At 39.4% G+C, this 20,793-nt stretch overlaps 1 protein-coding gene across 6 annotated transcripts in view; it reads left to right on the top strand.

Moving 5' to 3' along the window:
- ATP11C (ATPase phospholipid transporting 11C (ATP11C blood group)) overlaps positions 1 to 20,793 on the top strand; it is a 203,760-nt gene that overhangs the window by 152,953 nt on the left and 30,014 nt on the right. For 5 of the 6 annotated variants that reach the window (XR_012429817.1, XM_015443940.4, XM_015443939.4 and 2 more), the window contains 5 exons: positions 2,382 to 2,645; positions 8,943 to 9,117; positions 13,748 to 13,850; positions 15,054 to 15,199; positions 19,331 to 19,390. Coding sequence is in view for 5 of the 6 variants with exons in the window: in XM_015443940.4 (XP_015299426.1) it covers positions 2,382 to 2,645; positions 8,943 to 9,117; positions 13,748 to 13,850; positions 15,054 to 15,199; positions 19,331 to 19,390 (748 nt within the window). In the remaining variant the exon portion in view is untranslated. The remainder of the gene's footprint in view (positions 1 to 2,381; positions 2,646 to 8,942; positions 9,118 to 13,747; positions 13,851 to 15,053; positions 15,200 to 19,330; positions 19,391 to 20,793) is intronic. The other variant, XM_015443943.4, reaches the window with a different exon arrangement.

Below are 20,793 nucleotides of genomic sequence, written 5' to 3'. Positions count from 1 at the left end.
ATTCCAGGCGTTCTAATTGATTTGTTTTATTATAGCTATCCTTATCTTTCATATCCTGAATCATTTTTCTGGTTTCTTTGTGTTGGGCCTCAACTTTCTCTTAGATCTAGTTGAGTTGCCTTGCAAGCCATATTTTGAATTCCTTTATCTGTCATTTCAGACTTTTCATTCTGGTTAACCTGTATTATTACAGAGGTAGTACAATCCTTTGGATGTGTCAAGACACTGCCCAGCTTTTTGTACTGCTAGAGTTCTTACACTGATTCCTTCTCATCTGAGGGATCTGTTGCTTCTTATTTTTGAATTTGCTGTAGTTTGGATAAGACATTTTTTATTTTTTAGTTCTTTTTTCCCTTGAGGATATGACTGTGGTATATGTTGTATATGATTGTTTGGCTTTGTTTCTGGGTGCTTTCGGCAGGGCAAGGCTCTATATGGTTTCCTGGGTTGTGGATAGCTTCAGTGCAATGGCTTTCTCAGATGCTGTCGTAGTGATGTATTGGATGCAAGGGCCGACACACTGCCTCCCTCAGGGCTAAGGGTGTGGAGGTGTCAGAAAGCTTAGCACTAAACCCTTCTGGCAGCAAGTTACTTATTTGGGGGTGCAGTTCAGGCTTCAGTCTGGTAGGTGGAGCTTAAGAGTAAGAGTCAGTTCTTCCTCTGGGAGGCTGATGATGAGTGGAAGCGCCTATCCTGAGGGAAGGATGGTGGCAGGGGTTGGAGATCGGGTTGGGGTATGCCGAGGTCTTGGGGGAAGGAACGAGGAAGGGTGCACCAGCTCCTCATCCTGTGCAGATAGGGACATGATCCACTTCTCCATTATGCCCCTGTCATGCTCACAATCTTCAGTTCGTATAGACTGTATCCTTTGGTTCCTGGTCACAGTGTGGCTGCAGATCGTGGATACATCTCTCTGATGGTTGCAACCAAAATGGGCTTTGGCCAAGACTTTACCCCAAGTTCAGAGCAGCAACTCTGCAGCTTACCTGTCTGTTGCTGGGATGCTGCTGCTCTGTGTAGGGAGTTGGAGTTGGGTCCCACCCTTTGTGAAAGCCCAATTGGCACGAGCTCATTTTCAGCAGGGGTAGAACCACTGTGAAAAAGGTGAAAAGTTTCTCCAGGTACATATGCGCTACCCTCCACTGGGAAGAACTGCTGCTGGCCGCATCAACAACAGTGTACAGGAGTGGGCACAGTGGGAAATGTCTCCATGACTGTTCCTGGCCCTCAGTGCTACCTCCTTCAGTGATTGTCACTGTGCCCACATTTCCTTTGTCCCAGGAGGGCCCTTAGCGGGCTGTGCTTACCTCCCCCTTAGGGACACTCCATGCTGAGGGATAGATCTCCAGGGATCCCATAGCTCCCTGGGGACTCACTGATCCCCCTGAGCTTGCCAAAGTCAGAGCAGATTGGAGTATATTTGCAGGGGATCTGATGGTATGATAACTCAAGGGCAGAGATTCCCCTAGGTATGGTATTGGCCCACCACAGCAGCACAAACAGAATGGTTCCTGCCCTCTAAGTTTGGGTCTGAGGGGAGTACTGACATGCCTGCATGAGCTGGCCACCCGGATCTCTGTCCCTGGGAAGCTCCTATATAGCCACTGATGGCGTTGCCCTAGGTAAGGAGGGAAGGGTTCCCCAGCAGTTTGATGGTCAGGACATTGTCACAGGGTGAGGAAGCAGAGAAGCATTTCCACCTACCCTTTACATGGGGCTTTGAGTTCCTCGGGGGACAGTCTCTGCCAGAGTCTCGCTACTTTCCTTTTCTGTATCCCAGCTTTCTCTTGTGGGCTCTCCAATAGGTCCTGGCTCTCTTCCTGCAGTTTTCAGTTCAGAAAATGTCCATTCACCAGTAACTTTGATCTTTTTTATGAGGACAACTGGCATCTGATGTCCCTAGTCAGCCATCTTGAAAACCCATGTTCCTGTTCTTAAAGTTCCTCAAGGATAGGGATTCACTAATTTCCTTCATCGTCTGATTAGAATGTTTGGACCTTTATACTTTGAATGATGTTAAGTGATGTTAATTGGTATGGTAAGATAGAACATAAAATGAAATATGCTAAAGTGACATTGAGTACAAATGTTTCAGAACATTTTAGCTTAGAATGATGATACTCAATTCTGCCACTGGATACCAGTTACCTCAAGGTGTCACAAACTTCAGAACCTCATTGTCTGAAATTTGCTTTAATAAGTAAAACTATGCCAGAGACAGCACTCAGAATGAGTAGGGGATGTATATGAAAGTCAACCGTGATAAGATGTCAGGACTCTAGAATTGCTGCGAATTATAAAAATATTCTCTTTAACAAGCCTTCCTGTAGAATCTTTGTCAGGAATTTTAGAAGATCACAAAGTTTCTTTTGTGTTCCCAGGCTACAAGATCAAGCTGCAGAGACCATTGAAGCTCTGCATGCAGCAGGCCTGAAAGTCTGGGTGCTCACTGGGGACAAGATGGAGACAGCTAAATCCACATGCTATGCCTGCCGCCTTTTCCAAACCAACACCGAGCTCTTAGAACTAACCACAAAAACCATTGAAGAAAGTGAAAGGAAAGAAGATCGATTACATGAATTATTGATAGAATATCGTAAGAAATTGCTGCATGAATTTCCTAAAAGTACTAGAAGCCTTAAAAAGTAAGAAAGTACATCAGTTTCTTATATTTAGACATTGGTGCAGATGTAAATCACAGCTGCGCATACAAAAGGCTTCATTTTCTGTAATTTGTGATTTTCTGTTTGCAGGTGTTTTATCATTATAAGTTAAAATTGTCCCTGAGGACTTGACTAATGGCCCATCTGAGATTATTTGGCACTTTCCACCTTTTCTTTTAACTTAAAAGAAAACTGCACATTTCGGAAGGTTTAGAAAAATAGCTCAATTTTTAAATATTTAGAGTCTAGGTATTCAGTGTTGATATTCTGGCCTGGTCCATGTTAAGAAAAAAAATACTCCTTTCACAGTCTCTTAAACTGAATGTAATAAAATCAATCTCTATGACAATTTTCGTGCATTTTGAGGTTCTGGAGCCATTTTCTGTGCATTTTTATACCCCAGAGCTCCAAATGGAATCAAATACTTGTTAACGTGGCCACTTTATTTAGAGGACATGGCTGCTTTGACTCTGCTTTCAACTAGGAAGAACTTGTGGAACATGAAGGTGTCAGGGAAAGCCACTGATAAACAATAATTCAATGCCCAGAGATATATTTTCTATACTTCCCATTGACCAAGGGTGAGCCTTGTCTAAACCAGTTACTTGAATTTACCTTGGCCATAAGCAAATTGATTTCCTTTTTTGGAATGCCACTGGATGTGTCTGTACTAACTTGAAATATCCCTAAGCAATATTATTTTCAATTTCTTAAGCATACTTTATGTTCCAGGAACAGTGTTAAGGGCATTGTATGATAATTGTCATTTAATCATCATTAACAACCCAGTTAGGCAACCGTATTTTCTTCATTTTACAGATAGAGATCACACAGCTAAGAAGGAGTTCAGAAAGTCTATCCAATTTCAGATCCCATGCTTATAACAACTATGCTATATCTGTATCCTCATCTCTAATGTTTAAGCAAGCTTTAAAAATGAATAGCCTGCATTCATGAGGCTATGGCCAATTCTAAAGCAGCTGTTGTTGTTCTAGTACTTGGGCATCAATGAGAATAAATAGGTTTTTATTAATTGCCTATGAGAAACATTTTCCTTTAGCCAAATGGTACTTATAAAGACAGTCCAAAGTATGTGCATTTTACTTCTCCTTTTGTCTTAGTCTGCTTGAGCTACCATAACAAAATACCATAGATTGGGTGGATTAAACAGTAGAAATTTATTTTTCAGTTTTGGAGGCTAAAGTTCTGTGATTGGAGTGCCAGCATGGTTGGATTCTTGTGAGGGCTCTCTTCTGGCTTAGAGATGGCCGCCGTTTCCCTGTGTCCTCACATGGCAGAGAGAGCTCTGCTGTCTCTTCCTCTTATAAGGGCAGTAATCCCATCATGGAGTCCCCACCTTCATTGACTCATCTAAAGTCAGTGTATTCATCTGTTTTCACACTGCTGATAAAGACATACCCGAAACTGGGAACAAAAAGAGGTTTAATTGGACTTAGAGTTCTGCATGGTTGGGGAGGCCCAAGAATCATGGTAGGAGGCAAAAAGCACTTCTCACATGGCAGTGGCAAGAGAAAAATGAGGAAGAAGCAAAAACAGAAACCCCTGATAAACCCATCAGATCTCATGAGAGTTAATTCACTATAACGAGAACAGCACAGGAAAGACCAGCCCCCATGATTCAATTACCTCCCCCTGGGTCCCTCCGACAACACATGGGAATTCTGGGAGATACAGTTCAAGTTGAGATTTGGGTGGGGACATGACCAAACCATATCATTCTACCCCTGGCCCCTCCAAATCTCATGTCCTCACATTTCAAAACCAACCATGCCTTCCCAATAGCTCCCTAAAGTCTTTCAGCATTAACCCAAAAGTCTATAGTCCAAAGTCTCATCTGAGACAAGGCAAGTCTCTTCCACCTATGAGCCTGTATAAAATCATAAGTAAGCTAGTTATTTCCTAGATACAATGGGGGTACAGGTATTGGGTAAATACAGCCGTTCCAAATGGGAGAAATTGGCCAAAACAAAGGGGTTAGAGGGCCCATGCAAGTCTGAAATCCAGCAGGGCAGTCAAATCTTAAAGCTCCAAAATGATATACTTTGACTCCATGTCTCACATCCAGGTCGTGCTATTGCAATAGGTGGGTTCCCATGGTCTTGGGCAGCTCCACCCCTGTGGCCTTGCAAGGTATAGCCTCCCTCCTGGCTGCTTTCACGGGCTGGCATTGAGTGTCTGCAGCTTTTCCAGGTGCACAGTGCAAGCTGTCAGTGGATCTACCATTCTGGCGTCTGGAGGATGGTGGCCCTCTTCTCATAGCTCTACTAGTCAGTGCCCCAGTAGGGACTCTGTGTGGAGGCTCCGACCCCACATTTCCCTTCTGCACTGCCCAAGCAGAAGTTCTCCACAGGGGCCCCATCCCTGCAGGAAACTTTTGCCTGGGCATCCAGGTGTTTATACATACACCTTCTGAAAGCTAGGTGGAGGTTCCCAAACCTCAGTTCTTGACTTTGTGCACCCGTAGACTCAACGCCACGTGGAAGCTGCCAAGGCTTGGGGTTTCCACCCTCTGAAACCACAGCCTAAGCTCTACATTGGCCCCTTTCAGCCACGGCTAGAGCAGCTGGGACACAGGGCACCAAATCCCTAGGCTACACACAGCACGGGGACACTGGGCCTGGCCCATGAAACCCCCTTTCTTCCTGGGCCTCCCGGCCTGTGATGGGAGGGGCTGCTGTGAAGGTCTCTGGCATGGCCTGGAGACATTTTCCCGATGGTCTTGGGGATTAACATTAGGCTTCTTGCTTGTTATGCAAATTTCTGCAGCTGGCATCAATTTCTTCTCAGAAAATGGGTTTTTCTTTTCTATCACATCGTCAGGCTGCAAATTTTCTGAACTTTTATGATGTTTCCCTTTTAAAATGGAATGCTTTTAACAGCACCTAGGTTACCTTTTGAATGCTTTGCTGCTTAGAAATTTCTTCTGCCAGATACCCTAAATCATCTCTCTCAAGTTCAAAGTTCCACAAATCTCTAGGGCAGGGACAAAATGCCACCAGCCTCTTTGCTAAAACATAACAAGAGTCACCTTTGCTCCAGTTCCCAACAAGTTCCTCATCTCTATCTGAGACCACCTCAGCCTGAACCTTACTTTTCATATCACTATCGGCATTTTTGTCAAAGCCATTCAGCAAGTGTCTAGGAGGTTCCAAACTTTCCCACATTTTCCTGTCTTCCTATGAGCCCTCCAAACTGTTCCAGCCTCTGCCTGTTACCCAGTTCCAAAGTCACTTCCACAGTTTTGGGATCTCCTCAGCAATGCCCCACTCTACGGGTACCAATGTACTGTATTAGTTCGTTTTCATGCTGCTGATAAAAACTTACCCAAGACTGGGAAGAAAAAGATTTAATTGGACTTACAGTTCCACATGGCTGAGGCCTCAGAATCAAGGCAAGAGGCAAAAGGCACTTCTTACATGGCTACGGTAAGAGAAAAATGAGGAAGAAGCAAAAGCGGAAACCCAGTAAACCCATCAGATCTCATGAGACTTCACTCACTCTCACGAGAGTAGCACAGGAAAGACCGGCCCCTATGATTCAGTTACCTCCCCCTGGGTCCCTCCCAAAACACATGGGAGTTCTGGGAGATACAATTCAAGTTGAGATTTGGGTGGGGACACAGCCAAACCTTATCAGTCAGTTACCTCTCAAGGTCCCCACCTCCTAATACCACAACACTGGGAGTTAAGAGCTTCAACAGATAAATCTTGGGAGAACACAATTCAGTTTATAACAGACGCAAATCCCATCATTAGGGCCTCACCCTCTAAAGGTGCTATCTTCAAATACAATCACATTGAGGGGTAGTGCTTCAACATGAATTTGCAGGGGAACACAATTCAGTCTATAGCACCATTCAGCAGCCCTGAGGACACTTTTGTAAAAGCCAGGGCTTATGGAAAACTTAATGTACTATCACTGTCTCAGATCAGCCCATCTTCCTGAGTTGGGCACAGTCTTTACTTACTTACACAGGGTTCAGACTCAGTCACCTTTGCCAGCTTCTGCTCCTTTGCCCTTTCCCCTTCAAATCAGACCCCAAGCCATATTCATACTCCCATTCTCACCTCTAGTGCCCCACCCACATCAGAGGCCTAGTACCTCATGCATGAAATCCCTTAAGCCCCTCTGCCAGATGAATGATCTTTAAATGAAGCACTGTCCATGTCACAGTTCCGCTCTGAAAACTTTGGTGGTTCTCCATTACCCACAGATTCAGGCCACACCAAATGCCTTAAGTGACCTTTTCAGTGTGCTTTTCCAGTGCACCCCAACATAACATTCTATTACTTCACCTCTTTTGTCTCTGTTTTTCAAGTCCTACTTTAGATACCGCATCTCACAAAGAATCCACTATTCTCTCCTGTGTGGATGTGTCTCAGTAACTGGGCATTAGCCATGGATTATCTTGTTTGATTGGGTAGTTCTCTCACGTATGCTTCTATCAGTCTAAGGAGATGTTCTATTCTCCATAAAAAGATTAGTCCATAATTCTTTGTATTTCTCTATATAGTGTGCTTATAGTTGGTGTTCGCAAGTTATTTCTTCATTGGTTATTGAGTTGCTGTTTTCAGCCCCGTAAGTAAGCTATTAATATATGAGTAGGGGGGCAAAGAAAGAGAACACATCATTGATGTCTCTTTATTTAGTGAATAAAATTATACAGCAAAATATGGGTAAGTATAAAATGTTACGGTATTAGCAGTATACACTGAAGAAATATGGAATAAAGGAATGATGAGGTATATTAGGCCCTCACTACTCAAAGCTTTTTAGAATGGCAACTCCATTGTCACTGGGCAGCTTTTTAGAAATGCAAAATCTCACATCACACCTAACGAATCCGAATTTGCAGTTTAACAAGATTCCCAGGTGATTCCTTTGCACATTAAACTTTGAGTAGCATTAAATTAGATAACAATCTCTGAGATCCTGCTTTGTCGAACGCTTCCACTGCAGTGGTTGTCAAATGGCATCCAAGATTCCCCAGAGCAAAACTTGAATAACCACTCGTTTGTTTCCTAATTGAAAAATAAAAGTTAATTGGCAGAATTTTCTCAGTTGTTAGTTTTACACTATATTTTTCTTAAATACTTGGCACCTGTTACACATTTGTCTTTCCTGACACCTAACACCTCTTAGTCCTGGCTACACATGAGAACCACCTAGGAAGCTTTTACTATATATATATATAATATATATAAAATATTTTATATATATATATATATAATATATATATAAAGTATATTATATATATACTATATATATATATAAAACCAAGCCCTGGCCAAGGTACTCTGATTTAATTGGTCTGGGGATAGGCCCCAGGCATGGGCAATTTTTAAAGCCACCCAGATGATTCGAATGGGATGGCTAGAGAACCACTAAGCTAGTATGTAAAATGATACATTTAAAGAAAAAAAAAAAACATACATATATATATGTTTGCCCCAAAGCCATTTGTCTTTTCCCTGTATTGTTAGGGAGTTTCAGACTAATTGATGATTTGTCTTCATAGCAGAGTTTAACTAATTGATTTTAATTCCAAATACTCACTATATGTTTCTTAAACAGAGGCAGGCTGCTTAATCTCTTTATTTTCTAAACATCAAAAAAAAAGTTTGTATTAGTCAAAGTTCAACCAGAAAAATAGAGCCAGTAAAAGAATATATTGAGAGATTTATTGTTAGGACTTGGCTTGGGCAACTAACTGTATTATCTAGCTGGGCAGGTCTAGGTTTATGGGATAGGCTCTTAGGAAGGGCTGGGACTCTCAGGCATGAGCTAAGGCTATTGCCTTAGGAAGTCTCAGGAAGTAGCTAAGGCTACTGCATCAGGAAGTCTCAGCTTTGCTCTTAAAACCTTTTAAGTGACTGAATAAGGCCCACTCTAGTTATCTAGGATGATCTCTCTTACTTGAAATCAACTGCTTGTGGATTTTTATCACATCTACAAAGTACCTTTACAGCAACACTTAGACAATTGTTTGATTAAATAACTGGGAAATGTGGCCTCACCAAGTTGACCTTTTAGAACCTGTAGTCATCTATATGTGCAACTCGGGTCTCAAAGATATGATTGCAAATCACTGTTGTGCCATTATTAGAGGCAGTTGCTTCTTTAGAGTGAACAGGTTGAGGAACCAGATTGATGACTCCCCTTACCTGGGACCACCCCCTTTGTTGTTAAAAAAAAAAATCTGGATCCTAAATAGAAATCTATAATAAATTCAAACACAGCATTGTTTTTCTTTTTCAGAGCATGGACAGAACATCAGGAATATGGATTAATCATAGATGGCTCCACATTGTCACTCATACTAAATTCCAGTCAAGACTCTAGTTCAAACAATTACAAAAGCATTTTCCTACAAATATGTATGAAGTGTACTGCAGTACTCTGCTGTCGGATGGCACCGTTACAGAAAGCCCAGGTAACTGTGAACATTAGTTAACGTTCCATTCTGGATACTTCTGTACACATATGTGGAAATGTTTATTTTTTAAAAAATTATTTCTTCTTCAAAGGGCCATTATTACCATCTAATTTCTTCCTCCAAGGCTTCTTTCTTTTTGTAATCAGACTCAGAAATCTTTTCCCATTTTGAATTAAACTTATGCTGCACCTTGTTGTCCCCTCAATCTGGCTATCCCAGTTCCTCACCTTCCAGACTTTTTTCTCTGATGAGTGCTTTTTGCCTGCTGCCACTGCTCCTAGATCCCTTATGACATTAGCTCTGTGTGTTCTTTCTGCTCTTCTTACTCCCTTGGCTTGCCTGCAGGTAGACCTGGCCCATCCCTTGTGTAGTCTTCCATTCTCTTTCTCATTTCTCGTTTGTTCTTGATACCATCAATTATATCCTCCTTAAAATTATCCTTTGATGGTCTCTGTGATGGTCCATGGTCCTAACATTTTATTTGTCAACTTAGTGACTTTTTATTAGATCTTAAAATTTTCTTCCTCAGACCAGTATGGTTTTTCTTTTATATTGTTCTTGTTACCGGTGCCATTTTTCTCTTGCTCCCTATGTCTCAAAACTACTTTTGATCCTTCTCATCTCCCTCTATATATAGTCACCATGTTCTGTTGGTCCTACCTTTTGTCATAGCTCTTATTTTGATGCCATCTTTCAAAACCTTTTACTGCCCAACTAGTCCAAGCCCTTATGACTTTACACATAGACTATTTGATTTAGTCTCCTCACTGGCTTCCTTGCTTTCACCCATCCATTTTTAATCTCTCCACACTCCCAAATTAATCTTGTTAAAACATAACTCTTCCTATCATATATTCTTTTTCGGACACTTTCAGTAGTTTCATAGTCCCTTAGGATGAAGGGCAGTTGACTGAGTGTGGCGCCTGGGGCTCCCCACTGTTGTCCCTTAACATGGCTTTACATATTTTGTATTTTGTGTCCACTGTCACTCCTTTCTCTGGCGTACATTCTCCATTCCTGTTGGTTGTTCTTCCGTGGTCTTCCATATGTCATACTCAGGGCAACTTTCAAAACTTTTGTCACATCATTTCCTCAACTGGCATTCTCTCTGAATTCCCCTGGCCTAACAAAAATTTTACTCATATTGAAACCTAGCTGAAGGGCCACCTCCTACATGCTTTCTTTTCCAGCTCCTCCAGTCCAAATTGATCTGCCTCATCTTGCTTCTTTGTATTCACTAGGTACAAGGAAACTTAGAGTCTCGGTTACCTACTTTTTCATTTCCATATATGCTATAGGATATTCTTTCATATGTGTTAGTCTTGCTTCATCAGATTCTTTAACCGGTTGCTCTAAGTGTCTGTGGCTTTTCTTTTACATACTGCACGCGGACACACACACACACACAGCGCCCATCATATTTGGGGCATTTCTTCTGTCTGCCTTCTAGCTCTCAGTCCCCACTGCAATCAGAGGCTCTTCTTTCTTTTCTTCAATCTTGAAAACCTCTCTTGGCCCCAGGTTGGGAATCAGATCCAACCAGAATACACTATTCAAAAGTATCCGTCCCCTTAGTCAGAGGCTTTCCTGCAACAGCGACCTCTTTTTTTCCCCTTACGTTCAGTGTATGCTGTTCAAATTGCTCACCTGGGTTCTGAGTGCTTCACTGCCAGGCAGGTTCCTGACCCCATGCTGCTGCTTCCATCTTAATTATGCCACCACTTGTGGTTTAGTCCTCATTCTGTTTTATTTCTGTCACTATAGTTATTTTTTGCAGGATATTACATACTTAGCTGTCATGTTCATGTAGGTGATATTCAAGTCACTACCTCCAATCCAAGTATTTGGTGATCTACTTTACTTCTTCACCTGTTTCCCAAACATGTATTCTTGGGTGTGGCATTATCACCCCAAATCTGACTTCTCCAGAGTCCAACCATCATTTTCCCTGGCATCTTCTTTTTCTATGACTGACCTCAGTGTACTTCCAGATTTCTAGATTCAAAACCTTGAAACCTGTGTTGCCTTCCCACATACCACATACATTACTCTTCCATTGTAGTCTTAGTCACTAAATTTTGTCCGTTTCTTGTTACATTGTCTTTTCCGTCTATTCCTTTCTTTTCATTACCTTTCAGGGCCAGGCCTTTCAATAGCTCACTGAACTCCTGGAACTAGCCACCTAACATCTCTCTTCACCCACAGTCTTGCTTTCCTCCAGTTCTTCCTACATCCTGCTGTCACTTTCATATCACTCCCTGTTGAACTAGCTCCAGATATTTCTGTCCGTGTTCCCTATATGAAAATTCCAATTGATCTGGGCAAGCCAGACCTATTCTCTCAGCATGTACTGTATTTGTCTGGCTATGTGCTCTTAGATATGCTAGTCCGATTCTCTGGAATACTCCTTTCTTTCTTTGTCATATGCGAGTCATACTAATATTTCATGATTTACATCAAATCACTCTTCCTTCTGTAAAATTCCTGATCACTCTGTCATGTGGTGTCTTCTCCCTTCTCTGGCATCCTAGGCCTTCTTATGTGAATGACAATATCATGCATTCCTGCACAGATGCTACATTTTGTTACTTTGTATTGTTCATCTGCTTATCTAATATTCTTGTACTCATGACCTAACTCTACTACTTCATTTATATGCTTTTTAAGGTGTGTAATAAAACCTTATATCTGTTTTGGCTCTTAGCACATTCCTGTATACAATATAAAGCAAGCTATTATAGTTGATGAATAAATAGTATTTTGGTAAATTTTTTTTTTTTCATGAAGCTATCCTAGAGATTGAAGAGGTCTTAATCCAGTTGACCTAGGGCTGAGTGAAAAAGTCTATGTTTACGAATCTAAATCCCTTCGTGATTTTATGGTCCATGATTGTATATCCTTTTATCTTTCTACAGTGATGAGTTTTACTCTTTGTAGTCTATATTTTCATGCAGAAGCTGTCACCCTTGATAATTTTATTGCCTTCCCTAAACCTTCCCTGGCTGCGTATTTTTTCCTTGAGGTACAAATTGTTACTGCACACAGTGTAACAGGTGCACTTAGTTAACCATTATTGTAGCCTAGTAAAAACAAATTTAGTTTGGGTTCTTTAATTTTGTCTTTTATTCTTTCACTTACAGGTTATTTCTGACAGTCTTCTATAAAGTTTTAAAGAAGAACCAAGTTGAGGGGAAGGATTGGGGGAAGTTGGCATCTCATAGTCACATCATTTTTGTGTGAAGTGGAATTCGATGTGGGGTTTTTTGTACTATTTAATACAACTAAAACCTGATTGAATTCTATTTAAAGAAATAACCGCAGGGTGCCTTAGTCTCATGAATTATTTTTAATCACTCCAGTTATGTTGAAAATGGATTTTATTTATGTTAACTGGTCAGAACAATTGTGAGGACAGTATTTTTGCAAAGCATTATTTAGTTACTAAATTATTTTTTTTAAACTGCTAGATTCCAAGGGGTTTTGTGGCTTACCACATCAAACAGTGATTATCTAAAATATAGGGTAGGAGGGCAGCTGATTACCCAATACACTTCCCACAAGTAACTCTGCCAGGAGGTTTTTTGAGAACCCCAAGGCAGAAATATTTTAATACCAGGGATGAACATTTTATTCAGTACCTGTTATGAACATGTCCCTGAACTACACAGTATCATTTATACATCTTGAAGAAACACTCAGGGAATAGTGACAGGCTTTGTACACATATCTTGGGCATCTTTCTGCAAATGTCAACCCCTTTAGTACACCTCTTTTAAAATACAGCTACTCATAGGAGAGGTCGGACCATATTGAGCAGTGAGAGATTTATTAAAGTTTAGTTGGCAGCCAGATAGGTGCAAGAATTTAACATTAGGTAAGTTGGAATAAGTGTTGATGTGCTTCTAGGGAAGGTGAGAGTGTCAGCAGGGAGGAGAGAGTAGCAAGTAACCAAAAACATTGTTCACTGACTTCCTACTTGGTTCTGGTGGCCCTATGTGTGTTACCCCAAATCAGCTTTCTGGCTTCTACTGTTACACATTCAACATCTGATCTGAAAGAACACATGATGCAATGACAAAAGAAGGAAATGTATTGACCTCTAATATGCATGAGAGGCAAAGTTTTTGAGAGTTCATATATCACAGAACTAGGACAAGTGGGTGCTGGTGTTACATTTTGAATGGCTGTGTTGTTCTGCATCTGTGAATTTGACACTATTATACATACTACAGTTGGCCCTCCGTATCCATGGGTCCTGCATCCACAGATCCAAACAACTGTGGATTGAAAACATTAGAATAAAACAAACAATGAATAGTATAACAATAAAAATAATACAGATTTTAAAACAATACAGTATGACAGCTATTTACATAGCATTTACATTGTAGTTAGGTATTAAAAGTAACCTAGAGATGATTTAAAGTATGCAGGAGGATTTTGGTATCTACGAGGGTCCTGGAACCAATCCTCCAAGGATACTGAGGGATGACTGTATATGCACAAACTACCTTTCTGTTTGCAAGGCCGCTATTTACAATTGTGAATGAGGCATAAACCCCTAAAGTAGTCCAATCTTACATTCTTCTTTGACCTTTTTTATACCTCTTTTGTATTTAATATTTAGATTGTCAGAATGGTGAAGAATTTAAAAGGCAGCCCAATAACTCTGTCGATAGGTGATGGTGCCAATGATGTTAGTATGATCTTGGAATCCCATGTGGGAATAGGTAAGATACATCTAATGAGATGGCAGCTGTAAAAAGTATCAGTATTGCTTTTAGGTAGTGTGGTCTTACATTCTAGAGTGGCTGTTTTGGTTGCTCATCTTGAATTTGAATTTTGGAATTAAAATTGTTAATTAAATGAATGCCTCATCTGATCATGCAACATGTCCATCCCAAGGTCCTGCCCTGTGGTAGAAATGTAGCAATGTAACAAAGTTAAAGGATGTTTTTCAATTAGCCAAGTAGAGTGAATTTCCCAAAGCTACTGGCAGCACAATTGATTGTTTAGCTCTTACTTTGACAGCATGCGTGAAACTTTTATTGATTTTCTGCCCCTGGCCAGACTGCCTACTTATGTTGCTGTCCTATATCTTTTGAGACCTCAACTGTTTGGGGCTGAGAAGTGATAATTGATTGGCTGTTTTTAACATGGCAGTATTAATGGGTGGTTTGGGCTGTAGTGTTGAATTTATATATTGACATGCAACAACAGCTTTTCCACCACCTGTGTCACTTTTTCCTTCTCTGGTTGCTATTAGGCAGCACAGCTAACTCCCCAGCAAGTTAGTTAGCTAGTTTGTTTGTTTTGGCAGGGTGGTAGGACCAGATATGGAATTCGTATCTTGGGAATTATTGTACTGCAGTTTAGATTCCCAAATTGTTCTTTTCATTTGGAAGTATTCCTATTTATTGTGCAACTTTTAAGTTCTACTCATTGGTTATCCAAGTGTCAAATGGCCTAAAGCTGCTCGAGCTCATAGAACCCTTGCGCTGCTAGTCAGGGTTTCATTCATGAAAGAATTTCACCGTCTTCTCATTGAGCCCCTAGACCACAAACCCCAGGTTTCTGAGTTGCCTTAATATAGCACCTAGTCTAGGGTCATACACAATTTAGCCCTTACTGAGTGACTTAATAATTTTTAAGTTGAATTTTTTTCCTTCAGATAATTTTTGCCTTGTAATGATTGAAATAATGATTCTATTTAATTGTTGTATGCTGTGTTACAAATAGGGAGTTACCAGTTAAACTTAAATTATTTGGTAAGTCTCAGTGTCACTGTTAAAGAAAGCTCTTTTGGTTTTTAAAAAAGGAAAACTAAATGATAGAATTGAACTATAACATTTAACCAAGTTGAAACTATGAAAATAAATCAGGGAGTCATTTATTCTAGAAAATGCTCACTGTATAGAGATACTCTCTTTTAGGTATTAAAGGCAAAGAAGGTCGCCAAGCAGCTAGGAATAGCGATTATTCTGTTCCAAAGTTTAAACACTTAAAGAAACTGCTATTGGCTCATGGACATCTATATTATGTGAGAATAGCACACCTTGTACAGTACTTCTTCTATAAGGTATGTGATAAAATATATGTAATTTAATTTCTTTTTAATCCAGCATTGACTCAGCTTGGTCATGGTGGTGGTGTTCTTCCTTTTTTTTTTTATGCTGCTTTTGCTATCTCATACTGAAATTTGCAGTCAACAAAGCAGAGGTTGTCTATTGGATGAATCAGAAAACAGAGATTCCTTTTGATGCAAAATATTTGGTAGGAATTTTTAAGCCCTCTTTATTGAAATATAAATTAAATACAATAAAGTGTATTCATCAAAAGTGTACAGTTCCACGAGTTTTGCCAATTGTATCCATCCATGTAACCATCACACCAGTCAAAAAATAGAACATTTTGGCTTGCTAGTGGCTCATTCCTGTAATCCTAGTGCTTTGGGAGGCCAAGGTGGGAGGATCACTTGAGGTCAGGATTTTGAGACCAGCCTGGGCAATAATGAGAGACCTTGTCTCTACAAAAATAAAAATTTTCTAAAATGAAATTTTTGCAGTCATTTATAAATTGTCTATAAGCATGCCAACCAAGAGAACCACTGGTAACATTTTGATATGTGACCTTGCTGGTCTTTTGTCTGTACAAATTAATGTATATATGTATTTTTTTGTACTTTTATACACTATACACTACATATGGGTTTTTAAAATTTTTTTGAGACATAATTTAACAAAATTCACCTTTTTTAAAGAAACATTTTCTTAAAGACAGAGTGTCTCTCTGTTGCCCAGGCTGGAGTGCAGTGGTGTGATCTTGGCTCACTGTAGCCTCTGTGTCCTGGGTTCAAATGATGCTCATGCCTCAGCTTCCCGAGTAGCTGGGATTACAAGCCCTTGCCACCACACCTGGCTGATTTTTGTGTTTTTAATAGAGACAAGGTTTCACCATGTTGGCCAGGCTGGCCTTGAACTCCTGACCTCAAGTGATCTGCCCCCCTCAGCCTCTCAAAGTGCTGGGATTACAGGCTTGAGCCACCACACTTGGCCTAAAATTCACCATTTTAAAGTTTATAATTCAATGACTATAGTGTGTTCACTATGATGTGCAACCATCATCATTGTCTAATTCTAAAACTTTTCTATCGTTCCCAAAAGAAACCTCATACCTATTGGTATAATACATATTGCTTTGCACTTTGCCTTTTTCACTTAATTTATATTGTGAACATTTTTCTCACTCAACTTAATATTCTTCCAAAACATAATTGTGCAACATCGCAAATCCCCAATATTGGACACTGAAGTAGTTTCCTCAACAATACCTTGGTTTCCTTTTATCACGAAGCATTAGTGTATACATTAGACTGAGTCTGCATACCTGTTATTGTCTACCAGGGAATAGAATTTACTAAATTTCTTAATTAGATTCTAGTTTGTAGATAGAGTATTTAGTGCATCTTCCAACTACTCGAATCATATAGTATTTAGTATATGATTCAAGTAGTCATATTTGAATTTCATACCCTATATTTTATAAGAGTATATGATTCAAGTAGTCATATTTGAATTTCATACCCTGATTTTATAAGAGTTAAAGCTCAGCACAAAGACCTAGAGTTGTCTATAGTCAACTCTAGGTCTTTCTTACTAACTTTATATTTAAAGAAAGTATTTATTTATAAAACTATGAACCCAGTTTCACAAATTATTCTAAGACCCTGCTAGCCGGTATTTGCTGGTAGCCAGGCCAAACACTGTGGAGGAGGAAGATCATGATGATGATGGTAACCCAATATGTGTAAGGTATTTTGTGAGTTCACAAAATCACTTTTTTAAAAATGTAATCCTCACAAACATCCTATGAGACAAGTAGTATTATCTCCATTTAAGATACATGGAAAGTAGAGCTCAGAGAGATGATATAACTTGCCTTTGGCTTTCCATCCAGGAGACGATGTTCCACCATAGACTCATTTACTCCAAATCCGGGACTTTTTATGTGTCACAGTTAAGGTCTTTTGGGCCTTGCACCCAGTAACAGTAGCTTATGGAAATAAAGAGTTATTCTCTCTTGACCTCCACCTAGCAGGAGATCCCTTGAAGATTTGTCATTCAGATCTGCCTAGTAATCTGAACCTATTCCAGAGGCTTATTTTGCCTCTTTTGAGTTTTGGCCTGCAGTTTAAGCAACTGCCACCAGATGGAAGGAATGCTCTGTTAAGGAGAACAAAACAAGCTTTAAAATGGCAAATGTTGACCAGTGGTTATTTATGTAGATTATATTCTCTGTCTTAGTTAGTGTCTCTAGGCTCATTATCATCTTGGTTACTGACTCAGCAGTATTTCTTTTTTATTACTATCTTTTGTGCCAAGAGGATTTCTAAAATTTTCAACTCTATTTGGCTGAGCTAAGAGGTCTTTCTGTCCTCTCGCCATCGTCTTCAAATTGTTATTGCCCACTCCTGGAGTACTTCAGTGACAGGTCTTCCTACCTTCTGTTTCTCCATTTAATCCTCCTTATATAATTCAGCTAGATTAGTGTTTAAAGAATGCCACTTTTCAACTTGTCCCTTAGAAACTTTACTCTCCATTGTCTCAGCTTTAGTCTGGCTTTTAATGCACCCCACAATGTGACCCTGTCTTACCATATAAGTTTAAAATATATACATTCTTGCCTTGGTTCCTGCCATCAACATGTCCTGTTCATCTTTATTCATAGTTCAAGTTCTAACTTCTTTATTCAGTCAGTCAACAAATATATTTTAAACGTGTTACCATGTGCCAAGGCCTGTTTTAGGTGCTTGAGGATACACCATGGTGTAAGACAGGCAGTGTCCCTGTTCTCATGAAAATTAGATTCTGGTGGGTGAGGTAGATACCCACTCTCCCTTGTCATGAAGCAACCTTGTGATCCCCTACTGAGCTCTACCTGCTTCAACCTCAGAACACTTATTTTTTTCATAAACTGTGACTCTAGAAATACTATGGACTATATTTTGCATTGTACCAGAACTGATAATGTACAAATGAGTGTTGCTTTTCCAGGTGATGACCTTGGGAGCTCTGACTCATGCTGCAGGGGTGATTCAAAACATGTTGAGCTCGTTTCTTTAGAAACATCCTCCAGAGTCAGTAGTACATTGATCTAAATATCCTCAGCTATGGTAGATGTTCATCCTTTGGGGTTGCATTTGATTTTTAAAAACAGTCTCAAGTCTCCTAGAGCTAATTCTGGAGAATTAGCTGACAGAAGGGAGGAGACTAGTTTTCTGGCATGACTGGAAAGTGGGCTGTTGAAGGGGCTTCTCGAAGAGAAGTTCAGAGACATCATGAACAAGTAACAGCAAAGAAGCTCACAGCCTGCTTTGAAGAATAGCAGTTATTTGAAAATTCTAGTCCTGGTAGTTTTGCTTAAAGACATTAATTTCAGTATTTTACAATCACACTTAGTAACTTTTACTACCTTATGACTTCCCAGCTTGTGTTTCTTTTCTGCTTGTCTTTTTAGTATTTCTAAAATTAAACAATATGTCCCTTAGGACAGTGGTCCCCAACCTTTTTGGCACCAGGGATCTCAGGCCCTAATGCTCACTTGCCTGCCGCTCACCTCCTGCTGTGCATCCTCGGGGGAGGGGAGGGGGTCCCTGACTTAGGAAAAAGAAGTTGACTCTTTTTTTGGTATTATCTGTGTGCCATCTTTGTGTGTAGTAGATGCTCAATAATGATATGTTGATTGTTTGATGAGATAGTAATAAAGGCATTAAAGCATTAGTTGATATTGTTAGTGTCAACATAATCTATAATAATTTCCCAACTATTTGTTGGCATTAATTGACTTTAAATGTACACTTGCAGCATTGTCAGTCTACTATATGGTTTGCAAATCTAATTGGTGTTAAAGATACAGTGTCATTAGGTGTTCATATTGGATGAGCTCATTTATTTCCTGGAAGAAGGATAGCAACAGATTCTCATTAAGTAAATAAGATCCTCTTCTGCCTTGATAGGGCAAAAGTTGGCCTTAATATGAATTAATCATTTTTTTAGTTGTTTCCTTATGTCTATGGAATAGAGGTTTATTGCATTCTGGCATTAGAAGGATTTAGGAATAATTATAAACTATTTGGAATATAGTTTCCCATTTTAGTTTAGCAAGTTGATTAAGTGAAAATGTTAATCCTTGTCTTCATTTTTTTTTTCAGAACCTTTGTTTCATTTTGCCACAGTTTTTGTACCAGTTCTTCTGTGGATTCTCGCAACAGGTTTGTTTCCCAAGTTTTCGTTATAATGTGGTTATAATATTTGCTGTTAATAAATTACCCTTATATATTAGATTTATAGAGATTAGAGATGTATATACAAAGTAAAAGGATCTCTTGGTTTTGACGATAGCAAATGTGTATGTCTTTGCTTTACTAGCTTTCTTATTGTTATCTTCATTTTGAAATGCTTTTGGTACATCCTGTTGGAGATGTGATAACATTAAAAAGAGTATTTTGAATTTTTTCTTTTTATCAATGTATAAAATGTTTCATAATTCTAAAATGTTATAGTTTAATATTTTATCAGATGAAATCTCCCAACTTTGCAGGCTCTCAGGTTAGTTTTATAGAAAAACATTAATCTTTAAGCTATCCAAGAACCTGTGATTCCTAGAGAAAGCCTTGGATTATGTAAAGCAGCTATAGATGTTTTGCCTTCTGTTGTTTTCTGAACATGTATTACATAAGGAATATGTTATATATTAACTTGATACATAAGTGGTAGGATGGCGAGGCATCTTTGTTTTAAAAACTGTAATGGATTTGACATTGCTTCTAATGGGAGGTATAACAAAATACAGGAGCTTATAATACTCAGTGACTCAGAAATTTTATAATTAATCTATGAGAAGTTCAATGATTTTTCCAAACTGAGCTACCACATTGCCATAGGTGTTAAGTTTCTAAATTTCAAAGGCAAGCTTTACATACGCTTCTGTGAATACAAAGTACACTTATGAATACACTTATGTATTCTTCTTGGTTCCTCCTGGTAGGAAGTGATTTTCTTCTAATTCTTTGGCAGCATTTTTTTTTTTTTTTAACTTTTAGGTTCAGGAGTGCATGTGCAGGTTTATATTGGCAAACTCATGCCATAGGAGTTTGGTGTTCAGTTTATTTTGTCACCCAGGTAAAAAGTATAGTACCTGGTAGGTAGCTTTTTGATCCTCTCCCTCCTCTCACTCTCCACCCTGAAGTAGACTCCAGTGTCTTTTTCCCTTCTTTGTGTCCATATGTTCTCATTGTTTAGCTCCCACTTACAAGTGAGAATATGCTGTATTTGGTTTTCTCTTTCTGCATTAGTTTGCTTAGGATGATGGCTTCCAGCTCCATCCGTGTTGCTGCAAATGACGTGATCTTATTCTTTTTTATGTTTGCGTAGTATTTCACGGTGTATATGTACCACATTTTCTTTTTCCAGTCTACCATTGATGGGAATTTAGGTTGATTACATATCTTTGATATTATGAAGAGTGCTGCAGTAAACGTGTGTGTGTGTCTTTATGGTGGAATAATTTATATTCCTTTGGGTATATACCCAGTAATGGGATTGCTGGGTTGAATGGTAATTCTGTTTTAAGGTCTTTGAGGAATCATCACACTGCTTTCCACAATGGCTAATT

Source organism: Macaca fascicularis, chromosome X (genome assembly GCF_037993035.2).
Source record: "Macaca fascicularis isolate 582-1 chromosome X, T2T-MFA8v1.1".
In the NCBI taxonomy this organism is placed as follows: domain Eukaryota; kingdom Metazoa; phylum Chordata; class Mammalia; order Primates; family Cercopithecidae; genus Macaca; species Macaca fascicularis.
The sequence above is the reverse complement of the archived record's forward strand: the minus strand, read 5'-3'. Positions and strand labels throughout refer to the sequence as shown.